Raw genomic sequence first — 24,967 nt, forward strand, 5'->3', positions numbered from 1 at the left:
CAGACAGCTGAGAGCTCTACTGCTGTTTGCAGCAGGTTCATGTATTGTTAAGCTGCTTTACTTGTCTTTGTAGAACTGAGTGGTGTTAACCATGGGCTTTATAGTAGTGTTCCGGTGTAAGGATTCTGTACACTGCACTTTAGTTACATGGGGCCCATTCAAATTAGCAAATCCACTTTGGCCTAATATTGCATTTAGAGTTTTCCCGATAGAACAACCCTTTTAAAGGGATTAAGGCTGCTCTTACAGAGTGCAGTTTAGTTACCATTTTTTACTGCACCGGCCAAAACCAAAATTGGGTGTGTATTAGATAATATAAAAAACATATAAACTGACATGCACACTCCTGGCATGGAATGGTTTCAAAAACAAACAAAAAAAAAAAAAATAGATGAGAAGTAGCATCTGTCCGTGCCTCATCTGGTTAATATACAACAAGCCAAACAAACCAGAATCATGCAGTCATTGCAAAAAGTTGCCTGATGATAAGATGCCTGGTGACCTGACTGGGTACATCACATGCAATGTTAGAGAACTCACTTTTTGCACCGGTGGAGATTAGTAAATGGTTATAGTCAGAGCAAATCTCTTCTTCCAGCATCATGCTTGAGGCCTGACTGACTTCACCTTTCCAGTAACCTATAGTACAGCAGTTTTTAAAAAACTTTAGTATTGTGACCACAGGGAAATGTTAGAGCATGCAAACAGCATAGACACACTGCTAGTTATACAAGTTAATACAAGGCAGGTGTTAATATAAAGAACAATGTGTTACCTAACCCCAGTCAAGCAACATTGTCCATTTTATTATTAGGAAACACTTTATTGAGGATCCTTCATATTCTCAGTGACGTCTTACCTTTCCTTTTTAAATACTCTGCAATTAATGCAGCAATATGGACGTAACACATGGCCGCCTGCAAGGACACAAACACACAGCCATCATTGAATGCACTCTGTAAACATCCGCAACATCATTTTTATCATCTATTCAACAATGAAAACAAAGAATGTATCCTAGATTCTCACACTTCACCCCTTTAGGGGTTAAGGCACTTCTACACAGTGTTTTTAAGGCAATCTGGAGTCTGCTGCTTATGATGCTATTAAGGGGAGGTCCCGTACCTCCCTGGGAATTGTATATAGATAACTTGTTACTATTGCATTTAGTACATCTACATAAACTCCAGTATTACAAACCCATTTAAGTATATAATATAGTAGCACTGTTTAGCTTACTAGTTTTGCAGTGTGTCTAAATCATTCGAGTTCCACTTTCCAATATTGTGGTAGAAGAATGTTATGATGGGAGCATGGCTACTACGAGCTGTAACCTTCTGTTAGTGTTCTAAGTGACATCACTAGGTTACTGTATAATATCTTGACAGGATCAAAATTCCATCCAACGCATTTCAGCGTAACCTTACACCTTCGTCAGGAATTGACGAAAACATACTGTAAGGTTACGTTGAAACGCACTGGGTGGAATGCTCTTCCTAAATGAAGATACTTCTGCCACAATATTGGAAAGTGGAACACAAATGGTCAGTTTAGACACACTGCCAAACTAGTAAGGTATACAGTGCTACTTTATTATATACTTAAATAGGCTTGCTAGTTTTTGTAGAGGCGCTAGATGCAATAGCAGCAAGTTATCTATAAAGAATGTATTCTGCGGATGTGGAGCTATATGCTATGTTTATTGGGAGAATGTATCATGGCATGTATGGCAGTTTTCTGGCATACAAAAGTAATATTTGCACAAGCCTTATTTGTGCAAACATTTAGGATTTTTAATAATTTTATTCCACTACTGCCACTTAAAAAAAGGTTGGGGCATAGTAGGAGGGGCAGTTTAAGATATTATTTAGACCATTTGATCACCCCTCTAGGGAATGGCCTTGGCCTGTATGTAGCCACTTCTCCTCATATCATGTATAATGTATGGTAGTGCTCCCCAATTCATGTACTTACGGCCACCAAGAGGTCAGGTATTGAGGATTTATTCATATATTTATTCTCAGTGCGTAAGGTATTATTACAGGTGTTCTGTATGGAATATCCTCAAAACATGACCTGCTGAGGGCCATGAGGACTGGAATTGAGAAGCACTGCTGTTCAGAGTACAATGGCTAGGTATCATCCAGTAGTTCTACCATTGTATTTGTACAGCACTAATATATAGGTGTAAGGTAATATACAGGTCAGTAAGTAAAGAAAATTAATACAATTAGTTTAAAAACCTATAAATGTTTCCATGAAAAAAAATCAAAACCATCAAATGTCCATCCAGCTCTATGGGTGTTGTTGTACAGGTCTGTACCTGCCCGAACTATAATATGGATAAATGTATGACGCCATGGATACATGTGTTACCCATGACTTGTGTTCCTGGCCTCCATTAAAGTCGAGGGACTGAGGCTGCATTCACACATTCAGTGATTTTCCCGGTCTGTGATTGCGGTCTGGTAGCTACCTCCGTGATCCGTGCAAAACAGTCAGTTTTTCATCCGTTTTGCATCCGTGTCCATTTTTTTCATGGATCTGTTTTACAGCATTTTAAATTACATTGATTGCATCGCATCCGTGTTTTTCACGGATGAAGATGGATGTCACATCCGTGTACATCCGTGAAAAACACGGATCTCATTGATTTCTATGGGCAATCCGTTCCGTGCTTCTGTTCCGAGTAAAGACATGCCCTATTTTAAAACGGAACGGATCACAGATCCATGAAATCACGGAACGTCTGAATAGCCCAATAGAAAGCAGTGGGCTGTAAAATTGTCCGTGCACACGGATCCGTGAGCACGGACAACTTCCCGACACATGTGAATGCAGCCTGAGATACAAGACTTCTCATGGATGTATGACAACTGACTAGTGACTGTGCACATCTGCAGAGACTGATAGAAGAACACACATCAGCCACGAATTTCACATATTCCATTTTCTCGGCAGTGAAATGAAAAGTTTATCTTAGAAGCCAAGACCTCTGTATTCTGCTTAACCAAAACCATCTGCTTAAAGGTCTTCACCACAGAGACTGGATGCAGTTGCTGTGCTGTGTCTAGACAATGGCTTATTCCAGCCTTAGGATTTCATTTCTGGGTTGTATTATTATGAAGTTTTCCTCTTTATGTAACTGACAACTGATGAAGTGCATAAGAAGCATGTAGTACACCATGGACGTCAGTGCAAGAGGAGGATGCTACGTCATGGGGACTTTGTCATCCGAAGCCATATGCAGAAATAACCATAATGTATCAAACTCTAGTTTTTGTTTCCAGATCAAAACACACAGATAATAATGAATATAATGTTCACATTTTAACTTTTGACAAGTCACTGAGAATACTAAAACCAGTGGGGACAAGTGCTGCAGAATACAGGCTTTATAGGTAGCATCCAGGTGAAAGAAGTGCCCAGCCATGCCCTTCTCTCAACTCATTGTAACTATTAGCCATATGGGTCATAGACTGCTGTGCATGGTGTATTATGTCTATGTACAACTAGGAAGTCACAGACACTACAGCACTGAATAAAAAGGAAATGGTATAGAAGACAAGGGGTGCATTACCTCAGATAAGTCCCCATTTCTAGCATGGATTTTGGCCATGCTCTCCAACCAGGTTCTCCGTAGCTCTGGAGTGCTGGCATATGAGTTTGCCAAGCTGTACTGAAGGTCCACCAACATCTCTGGATCCTTCTCATGCTCCTTCATCTGTGCCGTTGCCATTAATACTGTTCTGATCCGCTTGGTCAGATCCTTCACCTCTGCTGGAAATAGTGTATTCTGTGGAGAAAGAACAAGTGTTTTACTTGGTGTATTTTATCTAAGAAATCAGGTGGATGGTTTACTACTAATCATAACATGTGCACAGAAAAGTGTGTTGGATGGCACCAACCACCAAAATCCTTGGATGCATGTGTGATGAATGTAGTATCATCAATCATCATTAACCTTATATGAATGAAGTAGCAACATCATTCATATTCAATATTCCATATTCAATATCTATCTATACATGGGAAAAAGCAATGGTCTGACTCCTGGTTACAGCTATTAATATATCTATTAATCCTTTCTACCTCTTTAACCACCGATCCGATATACTAAGTGGAATATATTTTTAAAATCTTATAATACATATACATACAAATATACATATAATACACATAAAAACATAGAATACTGTACCATATGGACATGAATACAGATGTGACTTGGTAGATATTGTTTCTAAACGCCTTACAGATATCTGTATAGCTCTTTTTACGTATAGTGTTGGAATATTAATGGACAGAGGACTATTTAGAAAAACATCCCATACATTTTTTGTTATTGTGTTGTCTTTTCTAGATATGCTATAAAGTTTTACCCATTACCTTCATCTGTTTGTCTCCATTGGCAAAATTGTTAATAATTGCAAGGGAATGCTGGAATCGTGAGCCACCAATGCCCGCATCAGCGATCAGCTGACTCACCGCCTTGATAAGCTGGACGGGAAACAACATGGAGACTGGTTATGTATAGTGCATCTGTATCCCTTATCGGTTGTTTTATGTTACATATAGAAAAGGGGCAAAATTACCTTCAGTTACAAATATAGGTATAACATATATCAAAGAGTTTTACTATATTATACAGATAAGATTGTAGACCACTATAAGCTGTTAATGCTATGGTACCATACACCGGAACTCCTCCATAAGCTAAATAATACCATCCCTCCACTCTGTTGGAGGTGTTCAGGTGGTGTGGGGTCGCTCCTCCATATATTTTGGGACTGCCCTCTTATACGTCCATTTTGGGTGGAGGTTTGTGGGGTGGCCTCGACAGTCTTGGGCACCACCATTGATAGGGACCCAGGACTTTGTCTGTTGAATTTGTTCCCGAAGACCATCCGGAAACGGCAGGCAAAGTTATTACTCACTGTCCTAACGGCGGCCAAGTCCTTGATTGCTCGGGCATGGAAACAGACGTCCCCTCCTTCCCGACCATGTTTGCTTACCAGAATTCGGGAGTTGCGCTCCCTAGAAAAGCTTACTGCTTCCCTTAATAATGCCATTGATAAATTTGAATCCACATGGTCTCCGTGGGATGCCTTTGACATGACCTCCTCTTCTGACAGCAGACCCTAGCTTCTCCGTCTCCCCCACCCCCCCTCCCTTCCCTTTCCCCACCTCCCCTCCCTTTCTCCACCTCCTTTGTATTGAGTCTTGTGTCAGTCTCTCTGTGTTGTATGTGTGTCAAAGGGTTTCTTTATTGGGCTACAGTAAGGATACAACCCCCTACCTGAGCCGTGAGTAACAGTAATTTCTCTTCTGCTGACAGCTGTTGCATTGCTCTTATATGCTACCTTCCTCTGTAGCAATACGTGGTGCCATTATGATCATGTTAGAGCTAATTGTTACCACTGTTACCTTGTACCCGTGCCTGATATGTTTTTTACTACTGATACCCTATTGTCCTATTGTTTTGTATATTATTCCATATATGTTTTGTATTCCTTTGTTGTGTCTCTTCTAAAAATTTGCAAAAATTTTATTCAATAAAAATACAGTTATATAAAAAAAAAGATTGTAGACCACAGGTGTCAAACTGCAGCTCTCCAGCTGTGGCAAAACTATAATTCCCATTATGCCTGACAGCTAAAGCTTTAGCTTACCAGGCATGATGGGAATAGTAGTTTTGCAATAGCTGGAGGGCTGCGAGTTTGATTGACACCTGTGGTGTACTGTAGATGTATTATATGACATTATGAGAATTACTATTTTTTTATTGCTTAATCAATCTGGTGCACACACTTATACTATGGTTGGAAAATGTATGTGGTTATTATAACCCATACTGAGGGGTTACAGTGAACAAAACCTTTTATACCTTAAAATTTGTTGATGTCACTCCTGCAATTCAGCATAACATTTAGTTGTTGGCTTCAGTATTAAAATCCAACTCTTTGGTGTTTAACACAGAGGGAGAATTTACTAATATTATCTGAAACATTAGACTGTAATAAATCTGAAATTTGAAGACTGTCTATCTAAGTTTAGACCAATTAACTGGCTTACTCTCCACCCAAATTTTGTGTCAAAATTTTGACAAATTTTTGGAACATTTAGGTCATGTCCCTTCATTGAAGCCATGCCCGGATAAGCCACATTGCTTTATCAGGCAAGACACAAAACTATCTAAAACCCATAACAAATGTGGTGCATGTCCTGTAAGGCATAAATTACACCAGGATCCTGGCATGTTTGCAAGGGGAAATCGGCCCTATCGTGTTTAATGGGTATGTACCTGCAGGTGTGACCTTACGATAGACTTTTGTTTGTTATACTCAAAATTTTTCCTCATGAAGAAATAGAGAAGAGCCGAGGCCTCATTTTGAGTTGAGCGGGAGCGATGATTGCAACATTTCAGAACCTCATAGCAGAAGGGGCCACAAAGGTCGGCTTGTCCTTGAAAGAATGCATTAGGAAACTAGAAGGAAAACACATTGGATTAGGTTTAGTAAAAAAAAGGATATGAATTAAGCTACAACCAAAGATTTATTGCATCTACCGATGTAACAAAATCTTGAATTGAGGGATGAAATGCAATGCCGTGTTTGCATAACATGAGCCTTTGCATCACACACTCTGCCATAAAGCACCCACACAAGTATCCAGCTCACCACACGTTCCCAGCAATCCTTTCCCTGCACAGACACAGCTGACTTGGGTATGATAGCCAACATATTTGAAAAATTATATTCTTCTGGGTTACTTTATTTTTAAGGTTAAAGCAAAGAGCTCGCTCATATCAGTGCACCCTCTTTGCTATATAGTAGATGGCCCCCTGTATAGGTCCCTCCATAATAGATGGCGCATGCTCTGTGCATCACCCGTATAGTAAACAGCCCATTGTGTAGTCCCCTTTAGTAAATGGCCAACCTCTGTAGTCCCCCCTTTAGTAGCTGTCCCCCAGTCAGTATATGGCACCAGTGTAGTCCCCCAAACAGTATACTTGTATGGTCCTCAGTATAGTCCCCTTTTAGTAGATGGCCCCCAGATTCTGCCTACTAAACTCATATGCCCAAAATAGGCTGAGGTTTCAATCAAAACATTGTAAGCTATACTGAATATTTTAACAAAACTATATATCAATCTCCTCATCTCTTCTTGCTATATAATGCTGCTAGATTGGATTTGCATGGTGACAGGTTCCCTTTAAATTCACAACACATGTGTATACTATGTGCCATATATGTATTGGTCAACTGTAATGCAATGCAATGCGCTACTGCCAGAAAATAAATGATCTTCAACTGAATATTTCATGTGATTAGACACCCGCCATATTAGCTAAGATTCAGCCTTAGCAAAAACTCATGAATAATATTATCATAATAGACAGAGAAATCACATCTCACCACATTGATGAATCTAACTAATTGATATGAATGTTATGCAGATGTTATGTATTTTTCTGCCAAGTAATCTGAATTAGTACCTTGCTTATGAACATCCTTAGTGCAGCAAATACATGGCGGAGGGCTGCAACAGACTGGTTGATTTGCAGGAACAGGAGATGAGTGTCAAACACTTTCTTCATTAGCACACTTTGGCTGTCAGAGAGGTATAGCTTCTGGGATTAGAAAACAAATGATAAACCATTTAAACTGGGTATAACCTGGGACTAGATAAACAATGACATCCAGCAGAGCAAGTGTATCTGGAAGCACTAATAATATGATCACAGATCTGAAGTCTGCTGAAGGTCGCCTACCTGGTGGCTTTGGTTAAAGAGGCAAAGGAGGTCCAGTACAGTAAGACAGACTTCTGTGGCAATATTGGCATCTGAATCAATATGGTGCACTATGTCAGTTTCATTGGAATTACCTATAACACAATAATATGAAGTTACTACATTGACGTTGTTACCTAAAGTGGACCTGTCACAAATTCCTAGGTAATTAAACTTAGTAGACGGTAGTATAGGGCTCTTCAGTCTCATTTCTTGTATACCTCTCTGTTAGAAATTAAGTCTTGCAGTGCAGAGATAGAAGTCTTTTATTATTATGGTAATAATAGCTCCAGAAGCCCAGGGGGTGTTCCCCCTGAAAGCAAAGGCCCAGCTATTTACATCCCACCACTTTTCTGCAACATCCTTGTGTCAGTTGTTGTCCACCTCCAGCTCCGTCAGTGACATTACTAGATGTTCCTTTCACATATGCTTTCTAATAAAATATCCTGCACAGCGCTCTGCAAACCATCTATGCAAACCAAGTTTCACCCAGCAGCCTCTAAGGCTTGTCCACTTTGTCCAAAATGTGCAAGGGAAAACTAGGCATTAAAGTGGTTGTGCAGCGTTAAAGAGGTAGTTCAGCAAAAAAAAAAAAAAAAAAAAATTAATTAACTAATGCCAGAAAGTTGTAATTTACTTCTATAAAAAAAATCTTAAGTCTTCCAGTACTTATTAGCTGCTGTATGTCCTGCAGGAAGTAATGTTTTCCTATTAGTCTGACACAGTGCTCTGCTGCCACCTCTGTCCATGTCAGGAACTGTCCAGAGCAGCAGCAAATCCCCATGCAAAACCTCTCCTGCTCTCCAGACTGGAAAGAATACCACTTCCTGCAGGACATACAGCAGCTGATAAGCACTGGAAGACTTAAGATTTTTTTAACAGAAGTAAATTAAAAATGTCTGGCATTTTCTGGCATTTTTGCTGAACTACCCCTGTAACATGTACCTGTTGACAGGCACACTTTAAGCATTTTTATATATTGCTGCTGGTCCATATGAAACAATAAACATGCTTACCTGTCTGCACTCCCCCAATGTCCTGTTGTGGTGTCACCACTGTCACCCGCTGACTGCTGACCCTCCACTTCCAAGAAAAACATTTTGGGAGTGACAGCTCACTCAGCCAATCACTGTGTTGCAGGAAAGAGACTGGGTCTTTGTAAACAGGGGAATGCCTCCTGGGCTTTTGGAGCTGTTTACCTTAAAAAGACTTCTATCTCTGCACTGGAGAGCTCAATTTGTAACAGCAAAATGTCCATGAGATCAGACTGAGGAGCCCTATATAACTGTTTATTTAGTTTAAAGTGTCAGAGGACAGCATGTTCTGTCAAAAGTTTTCCTAAATAAAACTACCAAAAACCTTGTGACAGGTCTGCTTTAAAATTATACAAGTTGTGCTGATAAAAATTGCACATTGTGTTTTTATTCCCCAGTGATCACCAATAAAATAACTTGCTAGAGGGGAAAATAAGTATTAGGCTATGTTCACACAACGTAAAACTACGGCCGTTCCGTGACCCCGGCCGGGTCACGGAACTACCGGTCTCTGGCCGGATCATCTCGGACACTACTTAAGTGCTAGCCAGGTGATCTTTCCGGCCGCGGAGCTCTGATGCGAGCGCATCAGCGCGCGCCCGCATCAGAGCTTACCATAGCACACACTGTGTGAACTGACAGGTCTTTCTGCGGCCGGAATTCACGCAATTCCAGCCGCAGAAAACTGACCTGTCAGTTTTTTCCAGCGGCGTATGGGATTCCGGCCGGAGTGTATACGATGTGTGTACGCTCCGGCCGGGATCCCATTGCAAATAAGGCATTGTTCCACACCGCAAAACTTCGGCCGTAGTTCTGCGGCGAGAACTACAGCAGTAGTTTTACGTTGTGTGAACATAGCCTTAGGGTGCAAAAAATATTTAGAATAAGGTTAATATAAGGTACAAGCACTATACTCTATGGTAAATAACATAGTAGACCATTAGTGCAGCTGGTATGAACAGGTTAAAAGGCAATGCCATTATTTTATAGTGTTTTCATTTACTTACTTGGTATGGAATTAGTCAGCTCTATAATCTGTAGCAGTTTGGGGTTAGAAAGTGCGTTTTTGCCTCGGATTATAGGAAGTGTTTGAGATCTTGGTTGTTTATGGCTGTCATGTGCCGACTGCATCCTGTAAAGAGAACAGACTGTGCTATATAATAGTATTATAACTGACATTCAAAGACAACCTTTAAGCAGGTAACCACCCCTGATATTAGGTCAGCATTTACACCGAAAGGGGTATATTCCAGAGGAAATTCTTCACTCCACTTCCTTATCTCAGTGTTGGCACTGTTGTGGCTGCTGATTGGTTACATAGGCAGCTCCAAGTACCAATACTAAGGAGACAAACACCGTGACAGTAACTGCAGTGAAGGAGCAAGGGAGGGAGGTAAAATGTTGTTTTTTCTATTTAACAGGACCCTGTGCTGGACTCTTCATAGAAAATACCCTCCACAATACACCTTGCTGGGTTCACACACAGTATATTTCAGGCAGTATTTGGTCCTCATGTCAGGTCCTCATAGCAACCAAAACCAGGAGTGGATTGAAAACACAGAAAGGATCTGTTCACACAATGTTGAAATTGAGTGAATGGCCGCCATATAACAGTAAATAACGGCCATTATTTCAATACCACAGCCGTTGTTTTAAAATAACAGCAAATATTTGCCATTAAATGGCGGCCATCCACTCAATTACAACATTGTGTGAACAGAGCCTTTCTGTGTTTTCAATCCACTCCTGGTTTTGGTTGCTATACAGCCTCACAAATACAGCCTCAAATATACATAGTGTGAACCCAGCCTCAATGACCAGTCAGCTGTCCTGATGTGTATGTTTTGGTAAATACTTGTTTTTCCCATTTTATGCCCTTAAGGGTATGAACTCACTGGGCGGAACCGCAGCTAGACCCACTACGTATCCCTGCGCTGTACAGTCTATGGGCAGACAAACTCGCAGCAGGATGCACATCCTGCTGCGAGTTTGTCAGCAGTCCGGCCCGTTAACCCCCCCACCGCCTGAGCGTATACATCACCTGGTGCCCGCTCCGGCTTGCTTCGGGGCTCCCGGTGCCTTCACGTCCCGCTCAGCCAATCAGTGCGCTGCAGCGGGGCAGCGCACTAATTGGCTGAGTGGGACGTGCCGGGAAACCCCGAAGCAAGCTTGAGCGGGGACCAGGTTCTTGAATGGAGCAATGCAGTAAAGTACAACTGCAATGCTTCGGACTCTTCTGGACCCAGCAATAAGACAGCTTTCTTCCAAAAACAGCTCTAATTAGAGAATTATTTCAGATGCATGTGATGGACAGACAGAAATACAGACAGAACCTATTGTTATCAGCTACTGTTCTATTCCCCATCCAGCAACAATGCAGATATTGCAGCTGTATAAATAGTTTTTTTTTGCTTTTCTTGGATACAATACACAAGTGTCCTAGTGTAGCCGTCTCTCTGTCTCAGTGCCAGGAGCTTAGTTTACAATGTGGGAATGAGATCCTACAAGCAGGTGTCCAGAGCTAGATGTGTGGGAATGACCAGAAACACTAATGTATTAGATTTCCTATCCAGACAGTTATGTTAACCACTTAGCTGCAGATAGCTCACACTGTGGTTTAGTTTTATTAGTCCCTCTTTTCTAGTTTTATATATTCTACAGATGCCATAGTATTGGCCATAAAACCTTATCTGCGCTATAAAGAAGAACTACATTGAACAAGAATGTGCAATGTATGAGGTTTAATATGTAGGTTTAACATGGGAATACATAATAGGGGACATAAGCCGACTCTTATTAACACTTCTAGGTGATAACTGTATATATATTCCTGCTTATATACTGCATTACTGTCTCCCTTCAAAAAAGACAAGATGTAAAAAAAGTCGAGGTATCTAGGCAACGTACCCTTATGCAATACCAACATTTAGACAGATGTGAAGACTCTGGACCAAGTTTATGTGTATATTGGAACATTCATTCATGTGCGTTTTGCTTGTAACATTGTAGAATGAATATTATTAGGGTAGAGGACATACCACTGCGGCAGAAGACCGGCTTGTGAAGAGGAGCCTTTCAGGGTCCCATTGTTGAGGGTAGCTTGGGCTAGTTTGAAAGCCGCTGTTATTTTCCTGGATGGATAAAAGTGCATTTTAATCTATTAGTTTTTCTGTTTAGCATGAAGACCATAAATAGATTCAACAATCAGTAAGTGAATGTAAAAAATAACCCACACCCTTCCTAAGGGGATATTCACAAAACGAATTCCTTTCTGAAAATAAAGGCCCTGGGGATGCTGAGGATGAAGGTAATTTTCTTAACCTTCATTTTCAACACTGTTTTGTTAAATCTGCAGTTTAATTAATATGTAAATTAGGTAGTTTGGTGCACTGGGGGCGGGACTACAGCCAGTGCACTGGCCTATCCCGAAGATAGATTATCAAGCTATAAAAGCTGGATAACCTTTAAAGGGCTTCTTTGGCAAGGGAAAAGCTTTTATATATTGTTGCAAGTATATAGAAAACAATAAAAAAGCTATGCTCACCTCTCCATGCTCCCCTGCTGAATGGTCCCCTGCTGAATGATCCCACCTGCTCAGCCAATCACTGGCTGCAGCAATGTCCCATCTCGGTCCAATGATTGGCTGAGTGGGCTGTTATAGCTAAGGGCCCTATTACACAGAGCGATAATCGTCCGAATTGGGTCAATTTGGTCAATTATTGCTCTGTTTAATAGAAACAACAATCAACCAATAAAATGATCATGGGCTGATCATTGGTTTGGGTTTGGACCTAAAATCTCCGGGCGCCTACGTACAATAGCGATGCACGGCTAACAATTGCCCAAACACCTGATACCTGTGCTGCGGTCCCCGGTGATTGGCTGAGCGGCCAGTCAGCCCTAGTCGGCCTGTGTAATAGGACCCTAAGATGAGTCCATCTCGGAAAAGGAGATGGGAGTATTTAGTGGGGGACCAGGAGACCCGTAGGAGGACACTGGGGGAGCACAGAGAGGTGAGCATTGCTTTTTTATTATTTTCTATATACTTGCAACAATATATAAAAGCTTTTCCCTCACTGGATAACCCCTAGTTATCAGTATGTATTTAAAAACCAGTGAAATGATAGGAACACATACATCACATACTGATTACGGTAGGTCAATGTTCAGCATTGACACCATGCTGTGTGCAGCCACTGTGACAAGCAGATTATTGCCAACATTTCAAAAGGAAATAAGCGCATTTTAAAATGAAAGAGGATTACTGGGATCCGGCCAGGGTTTACTAGTTGTCATATTTCCTGTTTTCTCAGAGAGTAATGAAGCATTGATAATAATAATAACCGTTTAATTAATCACAGACAGTTCAGTGCCATAGAGAGGAGTCAACCACAGCAGAATCTCTGGATGATTTATATATCATAATAACTATCACAGATTCTGTCTATGTATCTAAATATTCAAGGATGCAAACTTACACCAATGCAAAGGTTTCTTATCCAGTCTATGCCGGAGAGTCCATTGTACTTTGTCTGATTCTATTTACACTGAACTGAGTAGGACATGTGACATGTAAGGCAGATTTCCTGTACCGAAGCTTGGGCTTCCACTCAAAGGAATTATCATGACATCCAATTATGTGATGACAAAGGATTTTCTGTGATCAGGGTTGACCCTCCAAGAAGGATCTCCATGCAAACACACAGTGATGTGCACAGTGCTCAATCTGTATGCTGTGCACATAAAGCAGGCGGTCCAATTACAAACCCCATTCACACAGTTTCTCCACTGCTCCAATCCTCTGAACCGTAACCCTCTATGTGCATGGGACAGTCCAAAAGGTTTTTAAAGGGAATCTGTCACTAGGTTTATGCTGCCTTACATGAGGGCAGCTTGAAATAGTGAACAGATGCTGGACAGATCGGTGTATTACTTACATCATGCTGTTGAGCCGTTCTCCTAATATGTAGGAGAGTAGGATTCTTGTCACACCCTTTCCCCAGCTCCTGATTGACAGGTAATTGCCTATACCCAGCATGGATAGATACCTGCCAATCAGCAGCTGGTGGGCGAAGTTTCATGAATAATGAGGACTACTGGGCCCAAGCAAATAAAGGAGAATACTACTTATTGTCCATGTTATTCTGGATGATATCTCTGGATCAGCTGCACAGAACAATGTAAGTGATATATCATTCTGTTCAGCTTCTGTCACTAGTTTATGCCACCCTGACATAAGACACCATAAACCTATTGACAGAGTCTCTTTGAGCACTATGTTTATAAACGTTTATTACTGTAAAATGTAAGTTCTACTGAAGTTTGCTGCTTCAGAGGAATATAAACAACTTCTCTGCTCTCCCATCCCTTAGCCGATATTTGTCCTTTATTAGGCAGCCACACTCCTGAACTGGGACAACATGATCCTACTTAGTAGGGTGATATATTTATGTGTCTAGTGGTCGAGACAGCAGATGCCTCTTGCTTTTTTTTTTCTTCTCTCTTTTATTATATACTTCATTTACTTATGGATTAACGGTGTATTTTCTTTTTTTTTTTTTTTTTTGCTCTGTTAGTTTTTGTTCTGATTATACAGCCCCAGCATTGTCATTTTCTATATAGGATTAGTGTTACTGGTCAGACAGATGGAGAGGCCTGTATAAGTGGTTATCAGGAATTTGAGTATTGCACTTTCCCAGATCCCTTTCCCCTCCCCCCCTTTCTTTTTTTTTTTGTCTTCCCTACCCCTCCTTCCCTTCCCACCCTTATTTTTGTCTTTATTTGATGTTTGATAAATGCTCCATATCATGAGCTTGTTTCACATGCCTCTTTTTTTTTTCCAGTTACTTAAGACTTAAAAAAAAATTAATATGAAAAAAAAGTTCTACAGCTTTCTATTATACTTTTTGTCCCAGCCCCAGTGTTGGCCATGACACTTGCTGTCTATTAATGGCACTACTTTAGTTTATCTTCGGAGGCTATAAACCTGTACATAACATATAGTCCTGTTGTGCTCTCATCTGAGAGGTTCATACAGTTTTATCCAGTCTAGGCAAAGCTCTGTGATGTATCGGCTGCACAAATCCTTCAGGAAATTTCCTGCAATCTATCAGTCTGGAGTCCAAGCCCTTTAGCTTATTACTTTGCAAAGATGAATTTTTCACAGTCATTGCGCTATATTTATGCAAAAGCTGAAAACCCATTTTAATACTTTCCATAAAGTACTTCAAAATGTCAGGCAGAGAAGGAGGGGGCTCGGGAGCTGGAGGGCCCTGCTCTATATGCAACAGGCACCAGCATTTTTACCTCTTAGATGCCATGACCAATAGTAATGATGTCTACGCTGTCACACAACCTTATGTCACCTGATCATTCTTGCCAGAGAGGGTTATGCTGGTTTCACACACAGCAGGTTTTGCTGGTTTCACACAGCAGTTTTTTCTTAAACTGGCACTTCAGTTTTTGTACTAAAGCCAGAAGCCAACAGGAAAGATAAGTACTTCCTTTATATTTTCGATCCCATTTGAATCCACTGGTTTTGGCACAAAAACTGAAGAGACAATTTTCAAAAAACAAAACAAAAAACTGCCATGTGTGAAGCCAGCTTTAAAAAAAAAAAAAAAAAAAAAAAAGACTATTCAGGCTTAGAAAAAAAACATGACCCTCCCCCCCCCAGAAAAAACATCACTCTTGTTCTCAATTTGGTTGTGAGTTTTGTAGTTCAGTTTCATTGAGGTGAATGGAACTGAACTGTAATGCCACACAAAGCATGAGGACAGGCTTAAGCCCTTTAACTAGATGCTGAGCCAAACATGCCAATCAATAGATCTTCTCATAGTTTAGGTTTCCTGAAAACTGCTCCTTGGTTAGGATTCTCTTGTACTCATGGCGACTAAAATAGCATCTTTCGATTTGTTATGATGTAATAGTTGTTGTAAGAAAGTGATACAATGATGTGATACCCACCTTATAATATTTCTCTTCCCCAAGTATCGGAAATTCTGCAGGCACACTCTGGAAGAGGAGAAAATAGACTTTAATCGAGCTCAGCCCATATGGGTAACGATGAACATTATTCAGCAACATTTACAATCAAGACTTCTCAGATGTTCCAGTAGAAGTTAGGCTGGGTTCACACTGCGGTTAACAGATGGTAAAAACTAATGCTGCTGTATTAGATATAGCAGCTTCCATTTTTACCATCTGTTAGCATATCAGTTTCCCAATAACTTACATTATTAAAAAATATATGGTTTGCAGTGTGTAGTTTTTAATGTATACAAAAGTACATGTTTTTCTGTACGTCATAATTAGATGTAATAAAATGGATGGGAATACCCAGCATGAACCCATCCTTATAACCCAGCTGATGTAACTGCAGCCTTATCAAAAAACATCAGGGGATATCTACAGATGTAACACCGAGTGCTTGCTGATAAAGGTTGTGAATATTTTGTAACAAATGGAATGCACTGAATTTGGCAAAATAAATAATTTACTCATTTAAAATGACTTCTGAAAAAAAAAACATAAATTGAGTGGGTCAAAAAACTGACCTTTATTTTTATCTGTTCTGAGTCGTAGTTTTGGCTATAAAATACTGACCCTAATACTGCAGTGTGAAAGCAGCCCAAGACTGCAGGTTATCTCCATCCACTTTCTATGGCCAGGTCCACACATATTAGATTGTGGTAATGCTGTGGATTTTCAGATGGGGTAAAAAAAAAAAAAAAGCACAGCCTGTATATAAAAAATGGATTTTTCTGCAAAATTTTCTGTGAGATAAAATGACATCATGTGTGAAGCCAAGCTTGGCTCTTATTAACTACTTGCCTGTTTATGGCACTATACGTTATGCATCAGCCTCAGTGAAAGTACATGTCCATTACTGCAGTGACATATGTTGCATTATTATAGACTGTAAATTATCTAGTGTAATAATACATGACATTTACAATGGGAGTTCTGTCTTTATCCATTGTATATTATTACCATGTAACAAGAGAAGATAAACTTACTCCAGGATGCTGAAGAAGTCATAGATCTCAGTGTTTGGCGCCCTCTGCCAGTATGAGACCAATGTGTCTGGAAAGAGACAAGGATTAGTTACATCTAACTGCTTGAGAAAGGCTACATCCATATCCAAAACATTGCACTGGTGTGAATTAGGCCACAACCACACAACATCTTTATATTGCTATTTGACATACAATTTCGTGGCAAAGGATGCTATTCCACAAATAATGCATGTTATTTGGGCGCGAAGTGGCGGCCATAAAAAAATGGCAAGCAAACGGTCAAAAAAAGACGTTGTGTGGTCTAGGCCTTAAGATGTTAAAATTTGCCTTGGAAGTGCTTCATTTTGTTTCATCTCCGCTAGGCATCTTCCTATATCAGTCCATGATAACATGCTTTACGGCTTACCCTCGGATATCATTTTCATAATATGCAAGAAACAGATCAGCAGGCATTTGGTTTCACTGTGATCAAGTTTGTCAAATCGAAGGGATGACCCGATCAGAGAAAGTGGCCTGGTTATCTGTAAAATGAGGACATGGGTCTCAGATATGATTTCTACAAACAGATGGAGTTGCACTTTCAGGCTATGTTCATACAACAGGATTTTGCATCCGTCTTTCAGAAAGGCTATCAAAAAGACGACAATTTTTTGATAATGACGGCTGCAAATAATAATCATGATCATTACTTGAAGCCGTCCGGAAAGACAGAACATAGCCTCAATGTGCCATCAGACAATTTTCTATAATTAAAAGACATTTTATGTTAAACATGTTCTTTAAGAATTTTTTTTACTTTTTTTTGTCTAATGTACTATTTTACTTCCTATATTACTGTAACGGCATGTGGCCATGCCCATTACGGTATGGTTCCAAAACGTGTTGGGTCTTATTAATAAATTTTTTGTTGTTTTATACTTACCATTTGGGTCACTGTTGAGTCTGACCGGCGCCCGGATACCCGATTCGGTGTTTGGAGGTGGTTATTGTTTTCTCATTATTGCCTTGTTGGAGACTGGGAGTGGCTGCGGTCCGCAGTTCATGCTATCTCGAGAGTTGTGCCCAGGGCCGGCCTTAGGGGTGTGCGAGCAGTGCAGCCGCACAGGGCGCTGTGCACTCCCGGCAGGAAGGGGGCGCCACCTGCATCCCCCTGAGGCCATATATCCGTCCCCTGCCTCTGCACAGCAGCCGAGGAAGCTCTTCTCCCCGGACATGTGACTGCAGCCTGGCCCCCATCCCCCGCCCCCCACAGCGTCTCCCAGCTCACAGAGGCCCATAACCCCGCCCCCTCCCCCGACGGAGACACCAGCAGTGTGATCCTCCTCTCTACCTGCTTCTCCTCATGGGCAGAGACATCCTCCACTACTACTGCAGTGTGACTGTGAGTATAACTATCTCTGTCTGTGTGTGTTAGTGGAGTTTGTGTGTGCTCTGTGTGTGTTAGTGCTCTGTGTGGTAGGACAACATCTCCCAGCATACTTCTATGTGGCTCTCTGTGGTGAGACAACAACTCCCAGCATACTCCTATGTGGCTCTCTGTGGTGAGACAACAACTCCCAGCATACTCCTATGTGGCTCTCTGTGGTGAGACAACAACTCCCAGCATACTCCTATGTGGCTCTGTGTGGTAGGACAACAACTCCCAGCATACTCCTATGTGGCTCTGTGTGGTGAGACAACAACTCCCAGCATACTCCTATGTGGCTCTGTGTGGTAGGACAACAACTCCCAGCATACTCCTATGTGGCTCTGTGTGGTAGGACAACAACTCCCAGCATACTCCTATGTGGCTCTGTGTGGTAGGACAACAACTCCCAGCATACTCCTGTGTGGTAGGACAACAACTCCCAGCATACTCCTATGTGGCTCTGTGTGGTAGGACAACAACTCCCAACATACTCCTGTGTGGCTCTGTGTGGTAGGACAACAACTCCCAGAATACTCTTATGTAGCTCTGTGTGGTAGGAAATCTCCCAGCATGCCCCTGTGTGGTAGGACAACAACTCCCAACATACTCCTGTGTGGCTCTGAGTGGTAGGAAATCTCCCAGCATGCCCCTGTGTGGCTCTGTGTGGTGGGACAACAACTCCCAGCATGTTCCTGTGCGGCTCTGTGTGGTGGGACAACAACTCCCAGCATACTCCTATGTGGCTCTGTGTGGTAGGACAACAACTCCCAGCATACTCCTGTGTGGCTCTGTGTGGTAGGACAACAACTCCCAGCATACTCCTGTGTGGCTCTGTGTGGTAGGACAACAACTCCCAGCATACTCCTGTGTGGCTCTGAGTGGTAGGACATCTCCCAGCATGCCCCTGTGTGGTAGGACAACAACTCCCAGCATACTCCTATGTGGCTCTGTGTGGTGGGACAACAACTCCCAGCATACTCCTGTGTGGCTCTGAGTGGTAGGAAATCTCCCAGCATGCCCCTGTGTGGCTCTGTGTGGTAGGACAACAACTCCCAGCATGCTCCTGTGTGGCTCTGTGTGGTGGGACAACAACTCCCAGCATACTCCTATGTGGCTCTGTGTGGTGGGACAACAACTCCCAGCATACTCCTGTGTGGCTCTGTGTGGTAGGACAACAACTCCCAGCATACTCTTATGTGGCTCTGTGTGGTAGGACAACAACTCCCAGCATACTCCTATGTGGCTCTGTGTGGTAGGACAACAACTCCCAGCATACTCCTGTGTGGCTCTGTGTGGTAGGACAACAACTCCCAGAATACTCTTATGTAGCTCTGTGTGGTAGGACAACAACTCCCAGCATACTCCTGTGTGGCTCTGTGTGGTAGGACAACAACTCCCAGCATGCTCCTGTGCGGCTCTCTGTGGTGGGACAACAACTCCCAGCATGCCCCTGTGTGGTAGGACAACAACTCCCAGCATACTCCTGTGTGGCTCTGAGTGGTAGGACATCTCCCAGCATGCCCCTGTGTGGTAGGACAACAACTCCCAGCATACTCCTTATGTGGCTCTGTGTGGTGGGACAACAACTCCCAGCATACTCCTATGTGGCTCTCTGTGGTGGGACAACAACTCCCAGCATACTCCTATGTGGCTCTCTGTGGTGGGACAACAACTCCCAGCATACTCCTGTGTGGTAGGACATCTTCCAGCATGCCCCTGTGTGGTAGGACAACAACTCCCAGCATGCTGCTGTGTGGTAGGACAACAACAACTCCCAGTGGTGGGTATGTGTGGTGTGTATGTGTATATGTGACTGTATGTGTGTCTGTGTTTGCAGGATATATATACTGTGTGTCTGTGTAAGCAGTATATACACTGTGGGAGAGGTTCATCAAACATGGTGTAAAGTGAAACTGGCTCAGTTGCCCCTAGCAACCAAAGAGTCTGTGAGGAATGAAACATGGAATCTGATTGGTTGCTAGGGGCAACTGAGCCAGTTTCACTTTACACCATGTTTGATGAACCTCCCCCGTGCGTCTGTATGTGTATATGTGACTGTATCTGTCCGTGTAAGCAGTATATACAGTGCGTGTCTCCAAGAGATAGGCTTGCGATGGGCTACAATCAGCCGGGGGGGGGGCGCCAAAAGAGTATTCTGCACAGGGCGCCATCTACCCTAAGGCCGGCCCTGGTTGTGCCTCCCAGTTAGCACAACTTGACCAGGTGAGGGTTGCCATATTGTGTCCCCTTACTGTTTTGTCTACCTGATCCTCGCCATGGAGCGCTGTCCTATGTTCTTCTTTCTCCTGGAGGATTGGGCTCCCTCTAGTGGCAGGCATGTGCCTGTCCACCTGTATTTATAAGCCCAGCCCACAGGCTCTAGAGTCTTCTGTCATGTTCTCCAGAGGGTATATATAGTCTCCACCTCCTCACCGCTTTGCTCAATTTTTGTTGTTTGTTAGCCAGCAACCAATTCCCTGTGTTCCCTGGCTATCGGCCACTTCCTAGCAATCTTCTAGCTACAGTGGTACCTTGGTTTAAGAGTAACTTGGTTTAAGAGCGTTTTGGTTTAAGAGCTCACAGTTTTTTAAAATTGTGACTTGGTTTAAGAGCATTGCTTTGGTTTAAGAGCTCCCTGTACTGGGTGGGAGGGCGAGTGGAGCAGGGGCATGGTGTCCACTGGATGGTCTACAGCACAGTACTCTCACCCAGGAAGTCTCCATCACCTTCCAAATCATAGCAGATCCACTTCAGGCTGGGGCTTGCATCAGGGGACAGGACTGTGGAGGTAATCTCTCCATAGCTGTAACCTCTCTCTCCCTGGACAGAGAGTGCTGCATGTATGTGCCCACATCTGCCCTGCTCATTCCTTCATGCTCTCTGCAGTCTCTGTCAGCCCTTGTGTTTCCCATCCTCTCCATTACTGTATAGTAACTTCTAGCTGCAATATCACTGATTGGCTGAGCGGGCGGTCCCTCACCCGGGTATGTGATATTTCAGATGGAAAAGTTGCAGGAGGCCACTTTCTGATAACTTCCCAGCTTGGCTCACTGTCCAACTGATTACAAGCAATGGATTCCATTATAAGTCTATAGAGCCCATCTCCTTTAGTCAATCAGACAGAGCTGTCGCATGCTTCACTGGGCTATAACTAATAAGAGACCCTGTCTGATCTTTGCGAAGTGTCAAACATTCATTTAAATGACAGCAACAATTTAAACACTATTACACAAATAATAACAAGGTGCTCTGTAAAACGCTGACTGCTATGAAGGTTACTAGGTGCTCCAAATCCCGTACCTTTTCACAGTTTTCAGTCTTCTCGCTTTTCTCATTGGCACTTGGGATGGATTCCAGACTGGCCAGTGATGCCCTGGAGTCGGCATTATTCCCTGCAGTGATGGCAATGGATGAGAAAGCTGCAGGAGTAAAGTGATGAGATGAGAGGACGGCACAAACACAGACGATGAGCAGATCAGATGAGAGGACATCTACACACAGCTCAATGACAAGTAACACGATGCTGCTGAACGTGAAGTGACAGATGTTCGTTTCCACAGTTGCTATCTGTATATACAGCATAGATGTCAATGGCTACACCACAATCAAATGTTATTTAAGAAAACTGGATCTGTGTCAGGATATATGATAAATCTTCTAAACAGTGTTTAATCGAGGAAATTTTGTCATTAAAACTTAATGAAGCAACAATTTAGAAGATATATATATATATATACACATATATACAGTGTATATATTTTTTCCATGCAGTATAATTATATATATATATATATATATATATATATATATATATATATATATATATATATATATATATATATATCCCCCACTTCACCACCAAAATGTATCTGTGCAATAATGCAAAATGTGACAGAGAAATGACGTTCAGGGCCTTCAGCCTTCTGAGACAGGCTGGAGCTCGCAGCTTGACATCCTCACTAAAGAGTGTACCCTACCCAACCAGATATGACTGGGATGATACATCACAAGCTATACTAGTACCTTGCTGGCATTACAGAAAGGAAAAGAAGCTTGGCAAGCCTCAAGCTATGCCCTTTACTGTCACAGGATGCATTATTTGACTTTAAATTAGGACAGTGAACCTCTTAGAATATTATAATAGAATATAGCTAATTCTATTATGTGAAGTGCTTGGCTTAGCGGTGGGTGAGATCCCATAGTAGCCTGCATTGCTGCAGTGGATTCTGCTCTCTGCAATGCCCCGCAGACCCATGAGTAGCCTGTCAATGTACAGCAGCCATCAGCTGTCATCCTCTGTGGCAGCAGCGTGTGCCTCCAGTGCACTGATAGAATATGTAAATGGAAGCCTATATTTAGAGGGTTGGATGTGCAGGAGAGAAGCAGAAGTTCACTGTCACTTGTTATTTTGAAAAAGAATTATATCAGGGATTTGGTATCAAACTAAAGCTTTATATTATATATATATATATATATATATATATATATATATTATAGCTTTATATTCTACAGATTTTTGTAAAGGCAACAGCGATAGTTCACTAGCTGTCAACACTTTGCTGGGGAATCTCCGTCCCTCCAGCTGTTGCAAAACTACAATTCCCATCATGCTGTACTTTTGCAACAGATGGAGGGACGAAGGTTCCCATCCCTGCTGTATATAGAATACATTTCTTGACATTACCTGCTATGGAATTTAAGACATCTTTAGAAAATGAGGTATCAGCAGATGCAGCATGCTTTATGGCAGACTGACTCTGGGACGCAGTGGCTGTGCTCAGGTCATCCCTCGAGCCCTAGCAACAAAACAAAAGCATTAGAGTCCTAACATCCATTTAACTAATTCCATATCCCTGTGACTGGAAAATTAACAATCAATAGCAAGTGATATCTACCTATTACACTAGTGCTACAGTCACTCACATGTATGTATAGAGCTACGGAGAATCTGTGATCAAAAAATCCACAATCACTTCAATAGCTTTAGACAGTGGTAAAGCATATCTACTTAAGGCCCTATTCCACGGAACGATTATCGTTCATAAACTCGCTCCAACGACAGCTCTTTAACGATAATTGCTTCATGGAATTGGTGTTAACGAGCGAACGACAAAGGCAAAATCGATATACTGTCGTTCAAAGTTGTTTTTCAGCATGTCGAAAAAAAGTTGTTGGTCTTTAAAAGATAATTCGTTAATCGGTTCGTAAAATTAGAAATCTTTCAGTCGTTCGTAAAAAGGTTTAAAAAAAGTAGGTGTGTCGTATAGTCATGATCACCCCGGCGAACGTTTTAAACGACCATGTAATGACCGCAAAATAATCGTTACACTACATATATCGTTCACGTTATGTGTTATCGTTTGCTAAAAAAAAAATCGTTTAGCGATCGTTAACAAGCGGTCGGAGCGAGTTTATGACCGATAACCGTTCCGTGGAATAGGGGTATTAGATGGTGGATTGGGAACCTTTGGCCCTCCAGCTGTTGCTAAATTATAATTCCCATTATGCCTAGACAGCAGAAGCGAATATCCTGAGGACAGAGGTGGAATTGTTTTTGTAAGAAAGTAGCTGTGCTTTTCATAATCCTGGATGACCCCTTTAATCCTGTTGCAATGCTTGTATATAACCAGATATAATAAAAGGAGGAATATTTCACCCAATCTATAGCCTTAGGCAGGGTCACTTTCCAAACTTACCTGGTTGGATGTGTTAATTGAAAATGGAAAAAAGTCCTTCATGAATATTCTGGCCATATTATCCAGGAGAATACCGTAGAGAGGTAAGTACAGAACAGCTATCTGAGCTTGTTTTTCCTGAAAATACAATAAGTACAAAAAATACAACAAAGCGGATGTATTATGATGAAGAACTTCTACCGTATTATGATGAAGAACTTCTAACCTTTAAACATAGAGAACATTTTCATCAATTCCTGCAAGTAAATGGCAGCTGTACTGAGATTCCCAACCACATGTTATAAAAAAAATCTCATTACTGTGCCAGTAGTGTGAGTGCTGCCAGTCCTTGGTCAGCCTCTTCACTAGACTATTCTTTGGCTCAGAGCTGAAGACCATAGTAAGGAGTGACAAGTAAGGAGTTGACTACTTTCACATATGTTTAGGTCAGTTTTCATCACACCAAGTACACAGATGCTGCTGAAAATTTTTGGCATAATGTTGTAGAGGGAAAAGGAATAGACCAACAGAAGAGAGACTGAGGAGGACTGACACAATTTGCTCAAAAAACACAGCAATTCTATGTCTTGTGACCATGAATCACTGCGTTATGTTGCCTGGTAATTTGACCCCTTAACTCATACAAGTAAATGGGATCATCCTATGACCCACAAGCAGCCAGAGCCCTAAAGTCACAGAAAATTCATTACTGCATGGTCGCAGCTCCCTATGGGTTACAGAGCAACCCTACTGACTTGCATGAGTGAAGGGGTTACATGACCAGGCAACGCAATAGAGTGATCCCGGTCGCACAACCGTGAATCTTTCTGTCAACTGCATCACACAAAATGAGAAGTCCTGAAATGTGACACTGCTCCTGAATTGCGACACAATCCTAGCACGAATAAAAGAGGTTATTCCAAGATTTAAAGGTATACTATATCCACAGAAAAGCTCATTGATAAGGGTTCGACCTCAGGGATCTCCACTGGAGTGGCAATGCAGATCATTTATTCTCTTTGGGACTGCCAAACTTAATT

General features: G+C 41.9%; 1 protein-coding gene across 4 annotated transcripts in view; it reads right to left on the bottom strand.

Annotated features, from left to right (window-relative positions):
* Positions 1 to 24,967, bottom strand: part of DOCK10 (dedicator of cytokinesis 10) — a 222,844-nt gene that overhangs the window by 26,042 nt on the left and 171,835 nt on the right. For all 4 annotated transcript variants that reach the window (XM_069975419.1, XM_069975417.1, XM_069975416.1 and 1 more), the window contains exons 33-47: positions 23,949 to 24,065; positions 22,937 to 23,048; positions 21,553 to 21,671; positions 17,251 to 17,365; positions 16,845 to 16,911; positions 15,793 to 15,840; positions 11,865 to 11,957; positions 9,834 to 9,958; positions 7,775 to 7,887; positions 7,499 to 7,633; positions 6,305 to 6,487; positions 4,390 to 4,500; positions 3,581 to 3,796; positions 860 to 917; positions 541 to 639 (exon numbers count right to left, since the gene is read on the bottom strand). In XM_069975419.1, the coding sequence (XP_069831520.1) occupies positions 541 to 639; positions 860 to 917; positions 3,581 to 3,796; positions 4,390 to 4,500; positions 6,305 to 6,487; positions 7,499 to 7,633; positions 7,775 to 7,887; positions 9,834 to 9,958; positions 11,865 to 11,957; positions 15,793 to 15,840; positions 16,845 to 16,911; positions 17,251 to 17,365; positions 21,553 to 21,671; positions 22,937 to 23,048; positions 23,949 to 24,065 (1,711 nt within the window). The remainder of the gene's footprint in view (positions 1 to 540; positions 640 to 859; positions 918 to 3,580; positions 3,797 to 4,389; positions 4,501 to 6,304; positions 6,488 to 7,498; positions 7,634 to 7,774; positions 7,888 to 9,833; positions 9,959 to 11,864; positions 11,958 to 15,792; positions 15,841 to 16,844; positions 16,912 to 17,250; positions 17,366 to 21,552; positions 21,672 to 22,936; positions 23,049 to 23,948; positions 24,066 to 24,967) is intronic.

Source organism: Dendropsophus ebraccatus, chromosome 6, assembly GCF_027789765.1.
Source record: "Dendropsophus ebraccatus isolate aDenEbr1 chromosome 6, aDenEbr1.pat, whole genome shotgun sequence".
In the NCBI taxonomy this organism is placed as follows: domain Eukaryota; kingdom Metazoa; phylum Chordata; class Amphibia; order Anura; family Hylidae; genus Dendropsophus; species Dendropsophus ebraccatus.